The 16455-nt window shown below is 40.4% G+C and overlaps 1 protein-coding gene across 2 annotated transcripts; it reads left to right on the top strand.

Annotated features, from left to right (window-relative positions):
* Positions 1-6876: 6876 nt before the first annotated feature.
* On the top strand, positions 6877-16136 carry LOC104108539 (caltractin-like). 2 transcript variants are annotated; one of them, XM_009617604.4, is made up of 9 exons: positions 6877-7058; positions 7261-7284; positions 12665-12785; positions 12880-12916; positions 13079-13106; positions 14318-14470; positions 14578-14680; positions 15323-15453; positions 15803-16136. In XM_009617604.4, the coding sequence occupies exons 1-8, from the start codon at positions 7056-7058 to the stop codon at positions 15430-15432; spliced, it is 579 nt and encodes a 192-aa protein (XP_009615899.1). In that variant the 5' UTR covers positions 6877-7055; the 3' UTR covers positions 15433-15453; positions 15803-16136. The 2 variants fall into 2 exon arrangements, with proteins under 2 accessions (XP_009615899.1, XP_009615900.1); XM_009617605.4 differs by lacking the exon at positions 15323-15453.
* The last annotated feature ends 319 nt before the right edge of the window (positions 16137-16455 follow it).

Raw genomic sequence — 16455 nt, 5'->3', positions numbered from 1 at the left:
GCCGGCCTTAATACCCGAAGTCGAAAGGGAATTATTGTTAACCTTGGGGACCACTTTGGCAAATCTAGACCCTTTTTATGGACGGTACCTCAAACGCGAAGGGGTCCGGGCTCGGTATCGTATTAAAACTGCCTATGGGAAATGTAATTAGGCAATCTATCAGAACTGTAAAATCGACTAACAATGAGGCCGAGTATGAGGCCATGATTGTAGGTATAGAATTGGCTAAAAGCCTTGGAGCCGAGGTGATCGAAGCTAAATGCGACTCCCTCCTCGTGGTAAATCAAGTTAACAGGACATTCAAAGTAAAAGAATAACGGATGCGAAGGTACTTAGAAAAATTACAGGTAATGCTGCATCAATTCAGGGAATAAACCCTGCAGCACGTACCCCGAGATCAGAATAGCGAGGCCAATGCTCTGGCTAACTTGGGGTCATCGGTCGATGTCGATGAATTCAGTATGAGAACCGTAGTGTACCTCATGAAGTCGGTAATAGAAGAAGGACACGCCGAAGTAAACTCAACGAGTTTAACTTGGGATTGGAGGAACAAGTACATAGACTACTTGAAGACATGAAAATTATCGTCGGATCCCAAAGAATCGAGAGCCCTGCGTACCAAGGCTACCAGATTTAACTTGGTCGAAGGGGCATTGTTTAGGAGAACCTTTGACGACCCTCTAGCCAGATGCTTGGGACCGAGAGAGACCGAATACGCCTTGAGAGAAGTTCACGAAAGCACTTGCGGGAACCATTGGGGCAGAATCTTTGGTTCGGAAACTAATCGGGGCCGGCTATTATTGGACCGAAATAGAGAAATATGCGAAGGACTTCGTACGAAAATACGACGACTACCAAAGACATGCCCCGATGATCCATCAATCGAGAGAAATGATCCACTCAGTTTTGTCCCCGTGGCCATTTATGAAGTGGAGAATGGACATCGTTGGTCCCTTACCATGGGCAACCGGTAAAGCTCAATTGATATTATTCATGATCGATTATTTTTCCAAATGGGTCGAGGCTCAAGCATTTGAAAAGGTCTGGGAGAAAGAAGTCATTGACTTCATCTGGGACCACATAATATGTCAATTTGGGATACCGGCCGAGGCCGTTTGCGATAATGGAAAACAATTCGTCGGCAGCAAGGTAAATAAGTTTTTCGAAGATCACAATATCAAGAAGATACTATCAATACCTTATCACCCCAGTGGGAACGAGCAAGCAGAATCAATAAACAAGACCATACTTCAAAACCTGAAAAAGAAGTTGACTAGTGTGAAAGGGAAATGGAAGAAGATCCTACCTGAAATCCTGTAGGCATACCGTATGACTTCAAAATCTAGTACCGGGGCCACCCCATTTTCGTTGGTCTACGGAGCCAAAGCCTTAATACCAGTCGAGGTGGAAGAACCGAGCCTCAGATTCCAATATGCAATAGAAGAGCCAAACAGCGAGGCCATGATCACGAGCCTAGAACTATTGGATGAAAGGCGGGAGGCTGCCCTGGTCCAGTTGGCTACCTAGAAACAGCGAATAGAAAGGTACTACAACTGAAGAGCCAACCTCTAACACTTTCAAGTCGGGGGCTTAGTGTTGAGGAAAGTGACATTACACACCAGGAACCCGAACGAACGGAAACTGGGACCGAACTGGGAAGGACCATATCGAGTTGTCGGAATAACCGGCAAAGGCTATTATAAACTCGAAGCGGGAAACGGAGTACAATTATTGAACAACTGGAATGTGGCACACTTAACGTGGTACTAATGCTGAGGTACAAACTCAATTACTTTTTAATAGTGTTATAAATCGGACTAACATTTGCAGGTAAACGGCCAAGGACGGATGTGGCTATTAGGTCCGAAAGCATGCGTTGCACTCTTTTTTCCTTGAACCGATTTTATCCCAAAGTGGGTTTTTCGGCAAGGTTTTTAACGAGGCAATAGTAAAATGTGCTAACTTAGATTCGAAGACTGGAGTCAACGACCATTCGCTTCAAGTCAACAGTATGTAAGCCCTCACGAGTTCGACCTTGAATACTGGGGGCCATTACCCTCGGATTAAGGTCTATAGCAAGAGAAAAAGAAAACTTTGTGTGTTAAATTCTAAGGCTTGGTGATTAGGATTCATTTTAAGGGCCAAACGTTCGTATGAACCGTGCCCACATAGTTCTCTCTAGCCATGACACAAGTTTTTATACGCTTTCAATCGTGTACCTTGCATATTAAGAAATGAAAGAAAGTTCCACGGACTACCCCTACTTGGGGACTATCGAGCCCACAGGCTACCCCTACCCAGGGACTGTTGCCTGAAGAAAATTCGGACGGCCAGGGCTACTAAATCCCGGAGGCACCAAACCTTTTAGGCGGTGCCCAGACATAAAAGGCTACAGCCACCCTAAAAAATAGTTCGGAGACGTCTGAAGTCCGTAACCAAAAAGTAAGGCCTTTAACAAAATTCAAAACCTACTAAAAGGTTACCCTTGACAAAAACATCGTCTAAAAACACTTAAGAATTGTGGAAACCTCCGGTCTCACCGAGGGTTCGAAGCCACGAGCAAACAAAGTTACATTAAAGTAGGGCTTCGTTCGAACCTCCAAAAAATGAATGTCCTAGAACTACATCTGATTCTATGCTAAGGCATCAAAAACAATACACAAATAGAAATTGCAAGAAGATGCTGGAAAAGTAAAGACACGATATTGCCATAAAGGGAAGATTTTTATATACATTCCAAAATATATTTACATGGCCCGATAGAACGACTCACCAGGGCCCGACTCATCGCCAGAATCGTCGAAGCCCTCGGAGCCTTTGGCACCCTCAGGTTCGTATAGCTCCTTTGCCTCGGCCTCGAGCCTCCTAGATTTCTCGATCTCGGCCGATAGGTCAAAACCTCGGGCGTGGATCTCTTCGAGGGTCTCTCTTTGGGACAACCGCTTTATGTATTCAGTCTTTTTCTTTAAGCGAGTCTCGGCTGCCTCCATATCGGCCTTGTACTGGGCCACTATTTCCTCGGCATTAGCAGAGGTTGTATCCAATTTGGACCTCAGTGCCGCATATTCTCTTCCGAGAGAATCCCGTTCTATGACGATCGAGCTCAGTTGTGTCCGGGGATCATCTTTCAATCGAGACCACTTATCGGCTTTGTCCTTCGCTATGCGAAGTTGGTTCTCGATCGATGCCAGCTCCACCTTCGCGACTTCTTTCTCCGAGGCTAGCCGGTCCATCCTGCCCTTCCACACTTTGGTCGTGGCCTTGACCTCGTCCATCTCGGCTCGCAACTGGTCGATCAAGTCTATCTTTCTATTGGACCTGCGAAGTTGTGTTATTAGTCACCACAACTAGCTGCTCTTTTTTAGCTTCAAAGATCTTTACCTTCTCAACCAAGTCGGCGTATTCCCGCTTCAGGGTCGAGGCTTCCTTCTGAGAATTTTCCAGCTCGGCCTGGAGAATTGGGAGGTCTTTAAGGGCCTCGTCCTGTTGCTCACTAAGAGCCTTGTACATGTCCTTCTTTCGGACCTGCTCTTTGAGCTCGAACTCGAGCTGGCTAATTTCCAAGTGGTACCGGAGGAAGCTTTCATGGTGAAGCACTGAACCCTGTAAAATGATAAAATTAGTAAGAGACATCATAGAGAAACCTAAGTAGGATTCATGAAGGCGTACAAAAGTGTTAACGCCTTACCAGGTTCAGCGCCTACTGTGCCTTATTGAAAAGACTTGACGTGCCTACCTCGTTCATCTTTGTCTCGTCCTCTTCGGTCACCAGGTATCGGAGGTAGCTGGCTACACCCACCGGAGTAGACAGGACCCGAACATCCTCCAGGTTCATTGGTCCCTTTGAGATGTTGCGCCCGGGGTCCACACTCAACCATTCTCTTGCGCCCGGGGTCCACACTCAGCGCGGGAAATTCCTTCACTAGTTTTGTGCTCGAACTCGGCCCGCCAGCTCCCGAGGGCACGTCCTTCTTCGGGATCTCCAGGTGACCCAGCCCGGAAAAATCCTCTAATGTGGCCATGTCCATGCCGTCAAAAAAGGAGTTGAGGGGATCATCTAAACCCCGCGCTCCCTCACTTAACTTTTCTTTACCCGCTTGGGCCTCTTCCTGGGAGGCCGCAGCCTCTATCTCCCCCTCAGGTTCCTGAGTCAGAAGGGGATCGACCTCGTGGTCCTCTTTCTTGGTCGTCACATGCTCCTCGGTAGGGGTCGACCCATGAGCGATGAAGATGTCGTCTTCTTCGGGCTCATCCCTAAGCCGACAGAGAAAGTCAGGGTCCGGTACCCTTGACTTGGTTTTCTTCTTGGGCTTCCGAACCCGGGTTGTCGCCCTCTTCTTCCTCTTCGCCTAGGGATCCGAGGAACCCGAGGACTTTTCTCTTTTTCTTCTTCTTCTCCTTCTTCGCGATAGCCCTGGGCTGTCCCGAAATTGAGGGGTCGGCAAGCAAGGACAGATCCTTGTCCCTATCCAACGACCTAAGTTCAGTGGTCTTAGGCAGACTTGTAAGAAAAAAGAAAGGGTTAGCAATGTAAGTTAAGAGCATGATGGTAACTACTCAGGGAAGAACCTCACCATGAGAACGAGCCTCCCATTTTCCTTCGAAAGATTGCGTCATGCGCGCTTGGAGTACGACATCGGGGGATTGCATCGGGAACTTGGGCAATAGTTGTACAACCAAAAACATAGGCGATGAGAGAAAGAATAAAAAGAAAGAAATACCCAAGAAAGACAATACTTACGGGATGCGTTCCACTCCGCAGGGAATGACAGAAAATTGGGGGGATCAGGTTTTTAGTTTTTAATCGAACGAACCTCCCATGCCAGCCTCAGTCTCGGTCCTCGTCAATGCTCGAGAAAGAAGCCTTGATTGCTCGATGAACAAGCTTGATCAGTCCCCCTCAAAAGATTCGGGGACTGTATAGGCGGATTAGGTGGTCGAGGGTGAACCGAGGAGATTCGGTGTAATTCACAAAATGGCACAAGAGGATCACAATCCTCCAGAAGGACGTGTGGATTTGCCCAAGGCACACCTCGTAACTCTTATAGAAAGCAAGAATTATGGGGTCCACAGGGGAGAGCGTGAAGGGATAAGTGTAAACAATTAGATACCCCTTCACGTGAGTAGTAATATCATCATTGGGCCTGGGAACGACAACGTCCTTACCCTTCAATTTACAGTCCGCTCAGACTATGGGTAGGGTTTCTTCGATGATGGAGCATATATATTTCCATGCCCCCTCACCTCACTCTTGTTGGCTGGAAGCCTTCTCAACCTTGAAGTCATCCTCAATAGAGCAAACCTTGGGTATGAAGCTCTTCATGGGGGACTCATAAGCCACCTCAAGAACAGCCACCTCAGCATCTGCGACCAAGTGGGAAGATGAAAGGACAGCCTGCTGAAGCACTGACTTGGAAGTTTTAGCCATTATAATATGGAAAATATAAGTCTGAATGAAAAATATGAAGATTTGAAGATGGAATGAAGGTAAGAAGGTCTGGGATAAAGGTTCAAAGAAGAAGTATGAAGATGAATATATGAATGCTCAATGAACAATGTATGAAGATATGAAAAGATTAAAAGCCGGTAGAATGTTCGAAGGTGAAGTCTAGAATCGGAAAGTGAAAGAAGTGAAGAGGGTTAAAGCTTTTATAGGGGAGAAGGCAATCAATGCGCGACGTTTCACATTCGAAGACGGCCAGCCGATGACTGACACGTGTCTGAAGTCATAACGACATGACTGATAGGACGTTTCGATTTACATGTCATCTCTGTTATAGCGTACAAGGGAAGAAACCGGGGTTCATCTATCGTTTCCCATCGTTTCGGCAAACCTACTCTACGAAAAATGAGGGGACTATCTGTATACGGGTAAAATCGGGGATTGAGCATATCCCGATTTCCTGGTGAAGAAAACGAAAGAAGGGTACAGACGCACGATACTGAAATCGAGGTCGGGAACCTTTCATATCGAGACCCACGAAAGAAGAACGATGTCTTCATCACCGGGCACATTAAAGCGACGCTCCCCGGACCTAGAACGAATTCTAAAACCTCGAAAAATACGGTAAACTGTTACATACGACGGATAGAGGGCCGTGATATTCGTACTTGACCGGATATCATGGCGTGGATCTCGCTCGATGTTGATTATGGATCAGTAATTAACAGGAAAGGAAGAGTTTTAGCTTTTTTAGACTTGTACTAGGGATGAAACTCTCCTACTATATAAAAGGGAGGCTTTTACTTTTGAGAGACACATTTTTAATGCGCAAACCAAGGCAATACAAATTCATTTTTCTGCTTTCTAGCTATTGCAAAGTTCTTACTTTACTATTTGTATTCACAATTGGATTCGAACCAAGGGTCCGATCGAGGGCAAAACTACTGTTCAACCTAAGTTCGAGCTGGGCCGTGATATTACAATTGGTTTGATTATTCATTTTCTCTTTAACTCGTTTATCTAATATTCTTGATTATTTGTGTTGAATCAATCCACATATCTTTAAAATCGCGTACAAATTTAATTATTATCCGTTTTAAGGGTAAACAAAACCTTTTTCCAAAAAATCTTGTATTAATTCCAAAATCTACAATATCATCATATGGTACCATTTCTCATATAATGTCTTCACATTATTCATCAATTTTTTTCCAAATTTGTTGATCCAAATATTTACCGGATCATAATTCATAAATCCTTCCAAATAATACCTGAAATCCCAGGTATAGTTACTGAGGTCGTCACTACTACTACTATTTGAGGTGAAACTTTCAGAATTTAAAACTTCAGGGGTCCAAGTAAAGATACCCTCTTTTATGCTTATCTTTTTTTTTTTCCAGCCTTGCTCTTGGGGCAGCCAGTAGAGGTAAGAGTCTAAACTTCACGGGTCTAAGTGAAATTACCCGTGAGTTGAAATTGAAATTGAAATTGAAAATCCTTTGCAGTTTCAGAAATAGTCCAACGCGTTTCCTCCTCCTAGAAGAAGCAGTACAACTCTACCCAGACGACCATCTCCTAGATCTCCCTCTCATCATTCTAAGTCTTTATCAAAATGGTACTAGCTTCTTTCTTCAATTTCATAAGATTCTCTTCGTTTTGCTTTACCTTTTTCACAAGTTCAAGAATTACTATAACGCATGGAGAAACTTGCCTCAGTTTCCTGTTTAATACAATTTCTGCTAATACCCTTTTGGAGTTCTTTAATACTGCTTGGATGCTATTAATCCTTCTTTTCTTCCTTTTGATTTTTTTTGCAGACTTATTTAGAAGAAAGATCAACGGTAATGATTCTAGTCTTTTTGAATGTCCTTTTCTTTAAATATTTTTATTTATGTTTATGTGAAGGTGTTGATCTTTTGTTGGTAGCTTTCTTTGTTTGAGGTAAAAGGAAATAGATTGTTGTTGGAAAGGACCCAAAGGCTGAGCTATGATTTCAACTTTATGAGTTTCTGAAATTTAGAAGATAACTTCAAGTATTAGTAATTGAGTTCTAAATTTAATGTTTGTACATATTTACCGGGGTGTACAATTACGACCCTAGTAATAATTATGCACGGCTTTTCAATAGACCCTTAATGAATTTTTTAACACAAAAATACAATTACTGGGTTCAGTCGAACTCGTTCGGGTTTCTAGCTCCTCCCCTGAAAGAACCCGGAGACGAAGGTGGGAAGAGAGGGGGGGGGGGGGTGGTCTAGCACTTGAGAAGAAAAGAAAAAGAAAGTTTGTTTCAGCTTATAATGTGGTGAAAATACATGAAGAGCTTTCACAAGGGGTGAAACGCTGCTGTTATTTCCCTTTTTACTTTCTCCCGTAACTGCAATCTATATGAAAACATCCTGACCTGTGGTTTTTTTCATTTGTGATATAAGCATAGAGCTCTTTTGAGCTGTTGATCTGATTGGAAAATCAAATTATGTCACTAGGAAAAGAAACATGTCCGACTTATGATTTGTCAACTAAAAGGGAACAAAAATACAAGATTAAAAATGGGAAATATAGTTTGTGCTGGAAGGTGGTCTTACTCAGCTACTTCATTTTCTTGTGTTTGTTTCCCTTCATGTTTATGTTTTTCGACGTGCTGTTACTCTCTAAGTTGTATGGGTACTTTAAAAAAAGTAAGCTATCTTATTACATTGAGGTTTCAATCAGATAGTTTTGCAATAGGTCTTCAGACCTCTTTTTTCTTCTTTCTTCTTTCTTGAGAATCTTGTGCTATGTGAAAATTTTCATATATCTCAAGAAAACCCAAGCTCTGATGCCGTGCCTCTCCATCTGGTTATTTCTCTTTTCGAAAAATCTGTAGTATGACGTGCTGCAAAGCTAGTCAAGTGGGTGTTAAATATTAATCAAACACCATGGTCTAGAGAGCAATATAAGTTGTTGACAACACATTAATCTAAGCATGGAGCAAGTCTTTTGAGTAGTTGACTGAAGTACTTTAGATTTGAACTCATTGGATGCTCTAAATGCACTCCACTTTTTATCTCCACTTAGCACTTCAAACATAGCCGCCGATGATCCTCTGATGACACATAAGAACTTGCTTCCAACTCTCTGATTCTCATCCCTTATCTTCATCATCCTTCTCCAAATGTCTCTCCCTTTTGTCCTCTCTAACAGCAAATGTCGGCTATGAAATGGTCACTTTCTTAGTGCTGGCCTTTCCATTTATAAAATTTACCCTTGTCAAAAAGAAAATCCTCTATGATGGCAGTATATGGTGCTAAAAAACATTTTGTTGAACCAACAATTTCTAAATGCTGCGACTTATATAGCCTCTCCTCTTGTGTTTTCTTATGCATTGCGTTAAATACTTGGGAAAGTAAATTAAAACTGTAAGTTTTCTATACCTTTTCTTTAGAAGAATGAGATTGAAAAACAAAACAACCTGATCTAAAAAGAATAAAGTGTGGTTAGATGGGATGTGGTGTCTAAATGCAGACAATTCAGATATCTAGCTTAGTATTCCAGGAGAACGACATGATACAAACAACATTAATTACGCCTCAGTCCCAAACAATGTTGGGGTCGGCGAGATGAATCCTCACTTTTTTCCTTAAGCTTAGCTCATATCATCATCATGCCAAAATAAAATGAAAATAAGTTTTATATATATATATATATATATATATTAATAATAATAATAAGAAACATTGTAATATTTAAGCCTATTCCTAACTAGTAAGTATTACATATATGAATCTTTTTCTTTCGCCAAATCTTTAGCTAAGTGTGTACTAATTCCAAGGATTTGTAGATCTTTCTTGACAACTTCCTTACATGTGATTTTAGGTCTACCTCGTCCCTTTCTAATACCTTCACTTACAATAGTTTCACACCTACGCACCAGTGCCTCTGTAAGGCGGCGCAAGATATGATCAAACCATCTCAAGCCACTTTCTCTCATTTTATCCTCAATGTGTGATACTTGAACCTTTTGGCGAATGTGGTCATTTTTTATCTTTTCTAATCTTGTATGGTCGTACATCCATCTTAGCATTCGTATCTCCGCAACACTATCTTATGAATATGTTAGACTTTAGCAGCCTAATATTCACTATCATATCAAATTGCCGATTTTATAACTCTTCTATAGTACTTACCTTTCTCTTTGGTAGGCATTCTTCTATCACACTACACTCTATTAGTACTTTTCCATTTCATCCTATAGGCAACATCTTCATCTATCATTCCATTCTCTAGAAACAACGAACCTAGGTATTTAAATTATTTGAATTTTGGCACCACAATCCCATCTAGTCTTACCTTAACTTCGTTCTTCTCATGCTGACTAAACTTACAGTGCATGTATTCAGTCTTACTTCTATTTATTCTATAGCTTAGTCTCCGAGGCGCTTCTCCATATCTCAAGCTTTTGGTTGACACCCTCACTAGTTTTGTCAATTAACACAATGTCATCAACAAATAAGATACACTATGAGACCTCATCTTGTATTGTGTTGGTTAGCTCATCCATAAAACTAGGGTAAACAAGTAGGGGCTCAATGCCGAACCTTCTGTATCTCCTACTACTGTTCTCATGCTAGTGATGGCTCTTTGATACATATCCTTTATGACATTTATATAACAGAAAAGGGTCGGACATACCCCTCTACTTTTTTTATTGTTCAATCGTGTCTCTCGTTATACTTCAGATCATATATACCCCTACCATCCATCAAAGTTCTACATTTGCCCCTGTTTTAAAGGACATGACACATGTCGTTGTCTGAGTGAAAGAACCAACCCATCATTAAGAAAACCCATCCAGACTCGGTTACCCATAACCAGTGTTGTGAAGAGCGTAAAGCGAGGAAAAGTGACAACCTCCATTTCACGAGAAGCGAGAAGCGAAGCGCTCGCTTTTTTGAAGTGAAGCGGAATTTAAAAAAAAAATTAAAATAAATACTGTTTTGAAGGAATGCTTTCAATTCTTCCTTTACATGCGACGAAACTTTAGGACAAGATGCGACATTTGGATCACCACCGATTAGATGCGCTTTTTGACGATAGATTCCCCCATTTGAAATCTTATCATAAAAAAGACATCTAATGACCATCTTGTTGGTCTAGCTAACTCTTTCAAAGTAAGCCCAAGCCGGGTCTTTACTATCTTCTTTTGGCGCCATTAAAAGAACAACTACATAACACATAAGAAAGGCAATAAGAACTAAGAATAAAGGATATAAAAAATTAGAGGAATTCTTTGTTAAAAACTGAAAAAATTGGGCAGTAATTTTCTGGAAAAAATTCGCCAGCATTTCGCCGCTTTTTGGACGTTCAGAAAGAAGAAGAAGAAGAAGAAGAAAAAGAAGAAGGAAAATCTTAGAAGTTCAGAACATACCTGTTGAAGTCTTGAAGTCTTGAACTTGAAGAAGAAGAAGAAGAAGAAGAACAACCCTAGTTGATGCTTTGAGATTCTTTCAGAAATCAGAAGTAGATGAAGAAGAAGAAGTCGTTGCTGTTGGAAGTTGAAGAACCCTAGTCGCTGCTGTTGAAGAAGTCCAGACCAGTGTTTAACCCAAAAAACTCGTTTTTAATAAAATAGGGTTGGGTATTTTAAAACAGAGAAGCGGATGCTTCTTCGCTTCGCTTCGCTTTCCCTGTTTCTCGCTTTTTACAAAGAAGCGGTCTCTTTTACTGACCTGAGTCGCTTCACCTTGCTGAAGCGCTGCCCTTCACGCTTCGCCTAGCTTCTCGCTTAAAGCGAGGAAACGGGCACTTTTTTAAACACTGCCCATAACCCGCTCGACTAAGTTGCGCGGGCTCTTCGATTTTGGTGCCGTCCCCGTCCCGATACGAGACGGGGACGTGAGCGGGAGCGGGATACGTCCTGGATTCGGTCAACTGGCTTCGGAAACTTTGACCGGAGTCCATCGACAAATTTGGGAGAAAAATTGAGATTTTGATTTCTCAAAATCAAAAATATAACAGATTTAGGAGAATGAAAGAATAATGTCCATCTTGGAGAATGAAAAATTGAATTCTACAATATTCATGTAAGTTTTCGCAGAATATCTCTCAAAATTTACAATGTTTTTATAACTCTATTTTTTATTAGCCGAATTCCCGCACCCGTATTCCATATCCGGATCCGCACCCCCGAATCTTAAAATTTAGATTTTGCCGAATCCAATACTCGGATCCGTCCCTGTATCGGATACCCGCACCCGAAGTCGAGCAACTTAGCCGCCCGACCCTTCTCCCTCAATTAAAACATGTCAAACGAATCCCCTCGTAAAGGACTGACTTGGTTAATATGAATTCCTTTCTTCTCCTTCCCGCACCAAAGGACTTTCCGTGGTACTTTATCATATGCTTTCTCTAGATCAATAAATACCAAGTGTAGATCTTTCTTCCTTTCGTGATAAATTTTCATCAATTTTCTTAGCAAGAATATGGCTTCCGTTATAGATTTACCGGGCATAAATCCAAACTGGTTCTCTGTCACTCTTGTCGTATTTATAAGTCCACGCTTTATCACTCTTTCCCAGATTTTCATCATATGAGTTATGAGTTTAATGCCATATAGTTCGCACAACTTTGAATATCTCCTTTATTCTTATAAATTGGTATCATGTTACTCTTTCTCCAGTTTTTGGGCATCCTACTACTTCTTAGTATAGCATTAAATAGCTTTGTGAATGTGAGCCATTCTACTCCGACCTCTACAAGGCACTTCCAGACCTCTATATAGATTCTATATAGATGCTATCTGGACCACAAGCTTTGCGAATCTTCATATTTTTTATGTCATCCTTTACCACTATCGGCCTAATTCTATGAGAGATTTGAATTGCATCCAAGGGTGGATTAGTGGTCTGAGAGGAAAGTCATGAGATTTCGGGTTCAGATTTTCATGGAGGCAAAAAACACTAGGTGATTTTCTTCCCATACCTGAGCCATTGCGGGTAGAGTTACTTGGTAATTGTGATGGTAGGAGGTAGCAGGTACCTAATGGAATAGTCGAGGTATGCGCAAGCTAGCCCAGATACCACTTTCATCACAAAAAGAAAAGAATTAAATAGATATATCGAGAAAGAAATATGCTATAGAAAGATGGCTGGCTGGACACTTTGTGATATTGGATATGTGCTTGATACTACTCCATCTCTGATCTTAGTCTGTATCACTCACCTGAATTATGTCATCCTGCAGGCAAGCCTTTACAGAGGTGCATCACGGAGAGAGAAACCCAGAGGACGTAATCAGGGGTTAACTCAACAGAAAAGGCAAGAAATAAGAGAGGCTTTTGAGCTTTTTGATACAGACAACTCTGGTAGTAAAATAAACCTCAAGGAGATCCATACTAGATGTGGTTATTGATATTTAAATTTCTTTCTGACTGTGTTAATCTTTTGCAACTTATTTAGGAACCATTGATGCCAAAGAGCTCAATGTTGCTATGAGGTTTGTGATAATTTCTTGCTTTGCTTACAACATCCTCGATATCTATTAAATAACCTTCTTTGACTTTTTGATAATTCTACTTTCTCCCACATTCTCACGGTCTGTGGTATCTTTCCTGCTTCATTTTATTGATAAATAAAACTAATATGTTCTTTTTTACAGGGCCCTGGGTTTTGAAGCAACTGAAGAGGTATTTATATGCTAGTTCTATATTCAACTGTATCGTTCTGTTTAACAGCATATTTCATACAGTAGAAGTCTAAAAGATATGGAATGACAACAATATCTGTACTTGTTTCTGAAGCGTATAGTTTGAATTTATGAGATTCAATACTTTACTTTTCGTCCTATTATAGATAGCAGTTTCCTTGCTTTATGATTGCCGACTGAAAGATTCTCTGATTTTGGAATTTGTGTTTGGTTCTTTCGGTTTTTCATATTTGAGTTGCAGATTTATGCAAGGTTTTTTTTGTTTCCCCTTTTGCCGTCGACGCTCCTATACCCTGCATGTAGTGGCCTCTATGTTTTGATTTGTAACTTTCCCCAGCATTATCTTTTTGCTGATATTTCAGTAAAAGCTACTCTTTACTTATCGAAAAAGATTTGCATACCCTGCAATGATTAACATAAATTTCTTTCATCTTTCATTATTTTTTTTCTGTTTGGACACGTTGAGCTTGTTTTAAGGGTGTGCTCTTTCCATTGCTACACTAAGCCGGATTCTTAGTATATGTCTTGTGTGGCTATCAAATAATGTATTACTAGTGACTGTTTAGCAGCTCTTCCACTTTGTACATAATGATTGTCAAAGTAGACAGCCTGGTTACAAATTTCAGAGTGATTTTGATCTTGAAACATAAATTGAGTTGCATTATTTTGTGTTTATCTGTGCTGAAGTGATGCCAAAGAACCTTAGTTAGTTGCACTGAAGGATGTGCAGCTTATTGTTTTGATCCAGGGAAATAAAGGAATCTATAGATTATTGAAAAGGATTTTCTATTTTTCTTTTTCATTTTGTTTTTTTGTTTGCTCTGTATTCCTAGCCTATAACATGTTGGCTGATCCCATTGGCAAAATCTCGAAGATGCATCGAGAAGATTTGGACCATAGGTGCCTGTATCACTATTTTAACATTTCTAATATTATTTGATTACTCATTCACTTGTTATTTGACGCGTCATTTTGCGAATAAGTTCATCTTTTACTCTCTCTCTCTCTCTCTCTCCCTCCCTCCCTCCCATGCGTGTGCGCGCATTTTGTTAATTTGGAGCCTTTCCATCATGTCATATTGTCTATTTCTGGCTTAAAAACTTGGTTTTAGTTTTTCTTCTTCTTTTCTGCCCTTGTCAGGTTTTCTCATATGTGTTAGTGCACTCATGATCTCTGTGTTTGTTATTCCAGGAGATCAATCAAATGATTGCAGAAGTTGACAAGGATGGCAGTGGTGCAATTGATTTTGATGAATTTGTGCACATGATGACTGCCAAGTTTGGAGAAAGGGATACTAAAGAGGAGCTCAAGAAAGCATTTGACGTTATTGATCAAGATAAAAATGTGCCTGCTTTTTCTTGCCCTCCTGCTTTCTGCTTATTTGGTTGTCTTCCTGACAGTTCAGTTGTTCTTTTCGGTTGGTTACTAATCATCAGATAATTTAAATGCAGGGGAAGATCTCTTTTGCAGACATTCAAAGAATCGCCGATGAGTTGGGCGAGCGATTTACTGACAGAGAAATACAGGAAATGATAGAAGCGGCAGATCAAGATCGTAAGTTAGGCTTTATTATCTAGTTTTCCTCTTTATGCTTTAGTGCTTCTACTTGTTTCAATATATGTTGGTATTTAAGATATTTTACTGGTGGAGCTTCTGAAACAACCTAGCTAATCCAAAAACTGCTATACCCAAATTCCAAAAATTGACATCTTAATATATATTACCAGTTGTTTAGGATAATATAATAGACGTACTAAGAAGAAAGTGTATCTGTTCCAAACCTTAGTTGTTGACCTTGTCTAATGTTTGTCTTCCCCTTAGTTTCTCTTAGCTACAAATACATTAAGATCTTATATTGTTTGTATATGTTACTGTTACTAACTCCGAAACAGATGCTGTAATTTTTGAGAGTCCCTTTTCCATTAAAGTTCTAATCTTAGGACATTGTACTCTATTTTTTTCGAGATAAATATTCATTAGCTGTTGAATTGTTGATTGATGTAATGTTTCATGAACTATCTTGAAATTAACTCATCAAGTTGATGATAAAATCCATGGGGGTTCCAGTGGATATTATGCCTTCGATCACATAAACTATTGCATGTGATGCGATTGAGGGATCTGCACACGTTTCAATAATAGCATAGCTATATGATAACAGTAAACATGGTCAATGTTTTTGAAAATATATTGCAGGACTACTTATCTCCAGGCAGTTCCACTTGGTAAAATCTTACTGGCTGATTAGTGAACCTCACAACTCTTGTACTGTTGATCGACATGCCATGACTTATATGTATACGTAGTACTCCAGCCTTTTGTCTTTTGTATGTTTTCAACCTTCATTATTCTTTATAACCTTTTCTCGTTTATGATGTTCTTGACGTTGAGCTCTAGAGTATTGGAGTCCTTCATAATTTAGCTCACTTCATTTTTGGTGGAATATGACGTTGCGCTCTGGCATATTAGAGTCTATCAGAATTTAGCTCACCTCATTCTTTTAGGAAGTGTGATCCTCTTTCTCTTTCCTTCTCTTAGGGCGAGTGTGCAGCCTCTGTCTCTCCCCTTGGTCGGGAGGGAGGGAGGGGATGTTCTAATTTTTTTTTCCGTTTCCCCTGAATCTCTTGCTGCATGTTACGGAATATGTTGAGGAACTCTTGGCTGTAAATATTGCAGGTGATGGAGAGGTTAATGTTGAAGACTTCATGAGGATGATGAGGAGAACTAGCTTTGGGCATTAAGTATTGCTACACCTGGGACATTTGAGGCAATTCTGTTGTTATAATATGGTGTTACAGTTTCAGAAAATATGATTTCGATGTACTAAAGAACAGTCAAAACAGCTGAATTAGAGAACCAATACCCAGGGTCTCCGCTAGTTAATGGAATATGTATTATTCAAGTTTGTGGTAACAAGGATTTCTCGTTTGTAAACAGCTAAGCTAATATGGTCTCGAGTCAGTTTGGTCGATTACATAAATTATCAGTTATCACTATTCATTTTGCTTCAGTTGATCTTTTTCATTCACTGCTAGAAAATTGCCAAAAACCAACCGTCTACGGCATACCGACCGAAATAGAGGAAACCGACCGAAATTGGTCGGAAAAGTCAAATAAAAAATGTCATATAAAGATACCGACCACCATCGGTCGGAAAAAGTGGTCCTACAATAAAGAAATACAGTTATGTCTGACACATGAAAATCCGACTGATGTTGGTCGGAAAATGGTTAATCTTTGACCAAAATCTGGTTAGATTTGCATATTATCTACTAAAAAAATGTTTAATTAAAAAAAATCAAGTATATCGACTGAAATCGGTCGAAAAA

Source organism: Nicotiana tomentosiformis, chromosome 6 (genome assembly GCF_000390325.3).
Source record: "Nicotiana tomentosiformis chromosome 6, ASM39032v3, whole genome shotgun sequence".
Taxonomy (NCBI): domain Eukaryota; kingdom Viridiplantae; phylum Streptophyta; class Magnoliopsida; order Solanales; family Solanaceae; genus Nicotiana; species Nicotiana tomentosiformis.
This window is presented reverse-complemented; position numbering and strand designations above follow the sequence as displayed.

Excerpts from the sequence above, each read along its gene's own strand:
- LOC104108539 (XM_009617604.4), top strand. Across the intron at positions 12,917-13,078 it reads GAGCTCAATGTTGCTATGAG|GGCCCTGGGTTTTGAAGCAA; the intron begins GTTTGTGATAAT and ends TCTTTTTTACAG. Across the intron at positions 14,681-15,322 it reads AGAAGCGGCAGATCAAGATC|GACTACTTATCTCCAGGCAG; the intron begins GTAAGTTAGGCT and ends AATATATTGCAG.